This window comes from Podarcis filfolensis (assembly GCF_964270895.1).
Source record: "Podarcis filfolensis genome assembly, chromosome: 11".
Lineage (NCBI taxonomy): Eukaryota > Metazoa > Chordata > Lepidosauria > Squamata > Lacertidae > Podarcis > Podarcis filfolensis.
In genome coordinates, this window is record NC_139613.1 from 28,917,435 (window position 1) to 28,925,707 (window position 8,273).

The 8,273-nt window shown below is 41.2% G+C and overlaps 1 protein-coding gene across 1 annotated transcript; it reads right to left on the bottom strand.

Moving 5' to 3' along the window:
* Nucleotides 1-2,567: 2,567 nt before the first annotated feature.
* Nucleotides 2,568-8,060, bottom strand: NSA2 (NSA2 ribosome biogenesis factor). The gene is made up of 6 exons (XM_083577451.1): nt 7,912-8,060; nt 6,678-6,865; nt 6,137-6,287; nt 4,397-4,576; nt 3,840-4,032; nt 2,568-2,834 (listed from the first exon to the last, which is right to left on the bottom strand). The coding sequence occupies exons 1-6, from the start codon at nt 7,912-7,914 to the stop codon at nt 2,767-2,769; spliced, it is 783 nt and encodes a 260-aa protein (XP_083433577.1). The 5' UTR covers nt 7,915-8,060; the 3' UTR covers nt 2,568-2,766.
* Nucleotides 8,061-8,273: the final 213 nt, after the last annotated feature.

Genomic DNA, 8,273 nt, shown 5'->3' on the forward strand with positions numbered 1-8,273 from the left:
CACTTCGGGTTACATATTCCGCTAACCCAGTAGTAGTACCTCGGGTTAAGAACTTTACCTCAGGATGAGAACAGAAATCACGTGGCGGCAGCAGTGAGAGGCCTCATTAGCTAAAGTGGTACCTCAGGTTAAGAGCGGACCTCCAGAACGAATTAAGTTCGTAACCACAGGTACCACTGTACATAGTTCAGGTTTCAGCTCCTTGTTTTCAGTACTGTTGCAGAATTGTCTTCAGTTTAAGGGAATCGTCACAAACATGGCATTAATTGTTGTTCTGTCAATCTCTTCATGTGATGCTGTTGTACAGTAGCGTTATTTGGTGTCTTTCAGTTTGACCCTTCTTAGTATATATTGTGTTTCAGCAGTAATTAAAATTGTTTTGTAATTTTCTCATTGGTTTCAGTGGCTTGAGGTCTTCTCTCTTCTAAACGTTAATGTGCTTTTTATTCTCACCTATGTATGTAATGTATACCCGCAAAATAGCTTATACAGTGGTAGTCTCAGAAAGCCAGGGTTTCCCAAACTTGGGTCTCCAGCTGTTTTTGGTCTACAATTCGCATCATCCCTGACTGCTGGTCCTGCTAGCTAGGGATGGTGGGAGTTGTAGTCCAAATGCAACTGGAAATCCAAGTTTGGGAAACCCTGCAGTAAGCTAACAGGATGCCCTTCAGTTTGGACACCCATCAGCCATAGCCAGCATGACTGACAGCTGCTGGGTACCATATTGAGTGCTCATCCAGGAGGCAGTAGCTGCTGCCTGTTGCAAGTTGTAGACTGGCACTGTTTGTGTTAGTCTACATCATGGCATCTACATCATGTTAAACACTGGATAAAATAACCTGTGCTGAATGGAAACAGTTCTAATGAATCCCAAGTAGGGCTGCATATGATTTCTGTCAATATCTTGTGATAAGTTCATTGATATGAGAAAAAGGACATCTAAACAAACCACTTGTATAAACCGATGTGCTAGGGTAGAAATTGTACTCCAGTTACTACTACTAGGAGTTATGATACTGGTCATCTTCTACTACCCCACTAATAGACAACACACAATCTCCCCAAATATTTCCTTGTATAAAATAATGTTGGCTGTTTCTTGTCCCCAGGCAGCCAGTGCAACTTCAAAATCCAGTTGGGAAATACTTTTTTTAAGGACCAATCAAAATGTCCACAACATTGTTGGCAAGTGAGGTCTCCAGGACTCTTGATGAGGCAAGTTGTTACACAAAAGCAAATGGCTGGGGAGGGGGGAACCTAGGCTCTTATATTATAGCCATGAGGTTAGCATGTACTATAGACTCAGTTCCAAGATGGAGACTGCTTATTCTTAGCCAGACTAAAAATCTTAAAATGCCTTCTGTAAGCTTTTAAGCTTAATCTTTGTTTAATGTGCAGCTAGTGGATTATTTATTTTAAATAGTTACACAAGCCACAGGTATCAGTGTTCCACCTGCACTTCCATATGTGCAATATTCATGCATCACACAAGCACTTGGATATATGGTAGTGCATATGGCAAAGGTAGGTAAACACTTACCTGTAGTCCACCTCAAACTATTTAGCTAACTACAAAACACACTTTATGTACCCACTTCTGTTCTTTTTCTTTATCGTCTGAAGCCATGCTGTGTATGCTTCCACCTACTGAAGTTTGGATACTGACTAGCTGTAAGAGGTTTCTTGGTTCTGGTGCCAGGTCTATGGGATGGTTTATAGGGAGGACTGTAGTGGTCCATTACAACTTGGCTGTTTTTAATTGAGCTCAAAGGCTGTCATAAAAGTCTGTTGGGTGCGTTCTCTGCTCTGCCATTTAGATCTGTCTTGCTGCTTTTGAAACCATTAATGTTGATGTTATTTAACTGCATTTGTATTTTTTACTGTTTCTTTTATTATGAGCTTCTTTGTTTCAGTACGAATTTTTATTCTGTATCCTACTGTACAAGATATAGGGCTATTATGCTACATTATTTTGCTAAAGTTAGACAAGTGGAACTTTGAAATGTATTTAAACTTTAGGCCTTGTTAAATGTGCTGTAACACTTTTCACTTCACTGTTCCACACAAACTACTGCTTGATCTTTGCTTTGACATTTGGCATTTCTGTACCTATTAGCCTTTGAGTAGCATTTTCAAAGAATTCTATCTTTGGCACATTTCTAATTTTCTTAAAATTAGGAATAGGTGGCAGATGTGTTTCTTTCCTACTTCATTTATGTGGGAAAGGACTATACACATTACCAGCATCAAGGGGAGACGTTTGTATGGTTCCTCTATTGAGGGCAAATCTTAGGACAAAAAAAGATTTTCTTGGGCTGAAGGAGCCCTGCATGTTTCTGATGCCAAACATATATAGCCAGGACAACAGGCACATGCCTGCCTGCAATCCATCTACATGCATTCACAAACACTGACAGTATTGTGAATCCCCTCCCTTTGTGTTTCCCATATCAACTTCACTTGTCTTTGAAGTCTTAAGTATCTGATATTACTGTCCCTTCTGTTCTATTCTAACTGACCTCTGCTCATGTGTTTACCAAGAAGTCAAACACTTGTAATGATTGGGATTAGTTAGTTTGGGCCCACAATGGTTTCCTTTTATTGATTGTAAGGTTCAGTGAAAAACAGTTCTTAGAATCCATTTCCTGACTTCGCATACTGATGCTTTTTTCTTCTTCTGCAAGTTCTTCTTCTGCAAATGTTTTGAGGAAGTCATGGTTCTCCTTGGAAAAGTAACTGTGTGTATCCAAGACTGTAAGATGCCAGTTAGACAAGCAGAACTGCGTTAATGCACCCATCATTTTCTGGATTGTTGGTTACTTGTGCATATTTTCCTGAAATGGGAAAGAACTATATTAGCAGTTACTAAAGTGAGAATAAGCTGCACTTATGTTCATAGAAATGGCACATGCTCATGCATTTATTTTCTAAACAGCAATTGTAATGTAGGCATAGCTTATTGGCTAGTCAACCTTGGTCCTTGGTCTACAGTGGAAATGAGAAGTTTCCACTGTTCACTCCCTCTCATGGGAATATGCCTCAACACTAAACCACCCTCTCACAAAATAATGAAAAGGAATCCCATCTCCACATATGTGGATATCTTTATTAAATACACAAATCGAAACCTTAAAAGGCTTTAAAGGCAAGGAGGCAGCACTTAAAAATGAAACAAAGAAAAGATAAGAAATTTAAACAGAGGACCTAGGGAAATAAGCTGTTTTGAGAGGAATAAGTTGGAAGAAAAGGGAACTTCAAATTTCACATCCTAAAGGAGGAGAGCTCTGTTATCACTGAACTAACCCATTATCTAGTTAGCCTGATTCTGTGGCTGTTATCCAGCAGACATAGCCACCTGTGAGTGCACCTTTCCACCAAGCTCAAAGATAATAAGGCTTCATACTGAATGGCTAATTAAGTCAGGTCTTGATGTAAGAGTTGGGGCCTACAATTAGCTATGGACAATGCAGTTTAATGTAACATGTAATATGATGCTAGTCTTATTTAGACTAGAAATAAGACTAGTTCATTCACAATGTAGTTTCAGGCCAAATTAACGATACCACAAGACATGTAAAAATATATTCTGACTTTGATTGAGAGAACTGTACATGGGAGTGGGGGGGGGGTTAAAATATTTTGTATCCTTCATGCTGGTTTTGGGCAGTTAGGCAAGAAGGCAGAATATAATTTTGTTCTCCTATTGCAGGCCTGAGGAAAATCACTCATCTCAAGGTACTGTTTGCACTGAGAGGAAATTCCCTCTCCCTATTGATGCAATAAAAAACCCTGCACGTAAGTTTAACATTAAGATTGGTAACTGGTATTCCAATACTTACCCCAGACGACCTTGCCTCCTTGTGTCACGAGACCAAGCTCACTCACATTCACCTCGATGACGGTACCTTTTGTAATTACCCCCAAAGATGTATACAGAGGAGAAGAGGGATTCTTTTTTACACCAAGAATAGGTAGGCAAAAGGTGGCTTTAAGTTCAGGATGTGTTACATGGGCCTTCTTGAATCGTAAACCCTGTTAGGTAACAAAAGATTGCTGTAACACTAAATAGAGATGAAAACATAACTAGCCATGATGGTGCTTCAATAATCAAATCAACAGTGCAGAAAATTAGAGGCATCTCTGTTAGATGTTTGGTATTAAATGCTAACTTTTTAGTGTGTATATTACTGTAAATTACTCTGCTATCCAATACCTGCAAATAACAAAAGGTTTTACTGGCTATCTAGTTCTGAAGTGTAGATAAGACTATCAGTTCAAAGAAAAAGGTTCTATTACAACATTGTTGAAACTGCTAATGTTTTCTCCACTTAAGGATGATAATCGTGAAGTGAGCAACAACTTATGTAAAGAATAATCAGTCAATCAAATCATTTACCATTGGCCGAATGAAACGTTCATATTTAGGTGGCTTTCGGGTAAAGCCATCCCCAACAAAACACACTTTAGTAACCATTCTCTTCCAAGCCTTCTTCTTTCTCTTTCCTGTACGGATCACCTTGAGCACTTCTGTTTCTCCCTGAGCACGAACCTTGGGTACAGGAACCTCCCATTTCCCCTGCAAAGAAACAGCAAGAAATGGTTAGAGTGCTAAAGTCGGAGAACAACTAGAATGAACAACATGCTGTCTTAGCTAGTCAAGACCAACTACTTGTTAAAAATTGACTGCCATCTGATAACATGAAAAAAAATACTATAGTTGTGCAGGTGTGTAGGGATATTGCCGAGTGGACAGTGGGGTCCGGAGGGAGACACTTTCCACCAGCAGGCAGCCACATCTGCCTGCACGCGTGACCCTGGGGTGCAGGGAACCCCCCCCCCAGACAAGCCACGGCTGTCGGAACATCATCCCGTGTCTGACCTTTTGCGGTCTCAGCAGTCAGCAGTGTCCTGTCTGTAACCTTTTTCCTTAGAGACCTTTTGTCTCCATTCGTCATACACTGTGCAAGGGGAAAATGACGCTGTGGAACCGGTGCCAAAATAGCTTTGTACCACCCCACGATCTCAGGACGGAAGATGTGTAAAGGTCACAGCCCAAAAATGTATCTGCCTAGCTTGCATATTTGTCTCAATAAAAGGAGGCTCCACAGGAATGGCAGTAGCTCGCTTCAGACCACCTGTGCGCAGCTCACATGATGATCAACACCTGTCTTGGGCCTTCACTTCACAGGTGTATGCACATTTTTGCTTGATTTACTAGCCAGTCATCGTTTGTTATTACCACCAACACTTTGCCTTTAGCCCTCTGCTCATTCCAGAGCACATGGGGGACAGAAGTTCTCATAGGCTCTGAAATGGACAGAAGAGATCTATTGCTTTTATGTACTTCAAAGCTGATTATGGCATGAGGCTCTGCTCATAGTGACCTGGGTTTTGGAGCCGAGAGAAGCACAGCATGTATTACAGTTCTTTTGCCTTCTCCAAAGTTCAGTGCAACAGAGTGCTGCTACGCTCCTCACTCTAACCTGCACAGGGGGTGATTTTTTAAAATGTTGTACAGTTCTTTAGCTTCTACCTACTCCAGATCTCTGTGAAATGTCTACCTTGCAGAGAAAGGAATTATACTGCTACTGCATGTTGAAACTTGTTTGGGGGGGGTCATCTCTGGCAAGGTGCACGTCCATAGCTAGGGACATTTCCCCTTCTGCAATGCAATGCACTGCCCCTTGCCCCTCATCTGCTCTGGAGCACTAGGCTGTGTGCATGACCCTACCATGGGGAGAAGTCCCACTGAACGAGTTTGCACAACACTGGATTTTACCCAGAAACCTAGACCAACTAGGTCTTGATACAACCACATGCAACCTTTTTTTTAAAAAAAACCCCACACATTCATGAGTAGAAGTTAAATCAGCTTTTGGAGTATGATATGCAGCAGAGAGTTGCTAAACTGCAAGTATACTGCACGCAGTATATTAGCGCAAGTCATAGATTTGTCTTGGCAAGTCCAATAATTCCTCACTGGATATACACAGGAGAGTTTGCCTGGTTAAAACTGAAAACGGAGAACAGTATGTGTGTACTTCATACCCTGAACAGATACCAGAGCCACCACCTTGAAAATCAGTATTTTTACAGCTTGACAAATAGTGATAACCTGAGCTTCTGCAATACTTACAGCTTTCTCTTTTCGCTTCTGTTTAATCATGTTGGAGAGAACTTTAGCTCGGGACTGACCCTCTCTGTCCAGCAGATATGCTGGCACAGCTCCTTCTGGGGTCTTGTCATCATTTTTCTGCTTGGTATTTCTCTTTTCATGCATCTTAATACTAGATAAATAGAATGTGCACAAATTATTTTTCTAAAAAATTGAAAAGCAAAGTTTCAGGTGGGAATCAAAGTCAACTGAAAATAGTTACATCAACACATGCTTTATACTAGTCACAATGTTTTTCCTAACCAAGAACATGACTAAACCAGCAGAACAAGCTATGCAAAATTAATGTCATCTGAAGACTAACGGTTGTCTGAGATAGTTACACAGTACTTAAAAAGAAGAAAGTGTACATTTTGGCATAGGTTTATAAAAGCCCAGTAACAGGCAAACAGTAAGTTTAAAGGAGTAATCAATAGTTTGTCTTCCAGTGGAGCTAGTTCTGAACTATATTAGTTTTTCACTATACCAAAGAAGTTTAGTTGAACAAAAAAAGCCCACTCACGTCTTTTTCATCTGTATCTTCTCTGCATGGCGCTGTTTATGATAAAGCTTAGCTTTCAGTCCAATCATTTTCTTAGCTTTTTTTGAGCGTTCATGAGCCTCACGGCCCTCTTTCTTCCTCTTTCTCTCATGGTAATCCAAACGATAACCATATCGCTTCCGATGTAACTCTATGTACTCGTTTTGTGGCTGCAAAGTGCAAGGAAATTAAATGTTCAGAAGTTTTTTTTTTTAATGTCAACAGTAAACATTTTTAAGAGCTTTGTTTTCTATATATATAAAACAACCACATATGTATATATATATAACATATAACAATGAAATACTTTGTGAAAGTTGTATTTACTATTACCACTTTCACTTCAGAAACGTTTCAGTAAGAAAAATCCCTTATTCATCCTAATAATTTTCAATTATTTCAATGTGATTGTACCACTGTGCACTGTTATTTTAGCTTATTATGTTTTTATTGAGACCTGAAATTACCCAGGGTTCAAGGGTCAAAGACTGCCCATAGAAATTGATGCAGTAGACAATAATAAAAATGAAACTGGTTTAACTACTTTGTCAGTTGGTGTAAGAAATCCTGCTTATTTTTACTTGGCTATCCATCCCATTGAGCTCGATAGGATTATCTATTTATTTATACTGCTTCTATGCTGCTTAGTATATTAAATATATATATATCTCTTAAACAGTGTACAGAAAACCAAAACAAATGACCACTACAAAAGTAGTTAACATACAAAAATCCTAAAAATAGCAATGTACTAATGTAACTACCGGTAAGTCACCCCTCTGCTCTTGGTTTTTTCTCCAAGGAAGCAGCCTTAGCTATAGCGTAATGAGAGATGTGCCTTGTCCACAGCATAAGCTGTTTGCATTTTGATGCGTTTTAAAGTTAAATAAGGACGTAAGGGCCCAATTGTATCCAACCAAAGGCCCATCTAGTCCAGCAAGGCCAACAAGATGCCTATAAGGAAGCCCACAAGCGGGTATTCAGAGGCAGGCTGCCCTCCAACAGCGGACAGCGGAACATAAGCCAGCACGGCTAGCCTTATCCTCAGTGAACGGGCCTCGCTTTCGTTTAATGATAAGCAAACAAACAGCTTTAAACCGGTGTCGCACGTCTTAATGTAAGGCGGAGACTGATAAATCTAAAGGAAGAGGTCTCTGGCCCCCGCCCTCCCTCGAAGAAGCCCTTCGGAGCCGAGCCCGCCGCTCCTGCTACTCACCATGGCGCCGCGGTGCCTCGGAATGGACTAGACTCGGCGCGGGACTCTCGGCGACTCTCCTTCCCGGCCGCCGAACCCGAAAGGCAAAGGAGAGTTCCACCGCGAAGCGGCCCCGGCTCGCAACCCGTTCCGCTTCTTGGCGTTCCGCTTCCAACGAAGGAGACCCAGGTGTCGGGCGTCCCCCCGGTGCCGATCGCGCGCTTCTTCTCCCCACCCGCTGCTCTGCTCAGTTTGGAGTCCGGGAAAATGGACAGAGGCTGATTTGCGAAATCCAAGGACTTCTTTTTTTAAAATAAACGCCTTCCGGAACGAAATAGTAAGGAGGGCGGACTAGAAAGGTGAGCATCCGGCGGAAGTAGCGC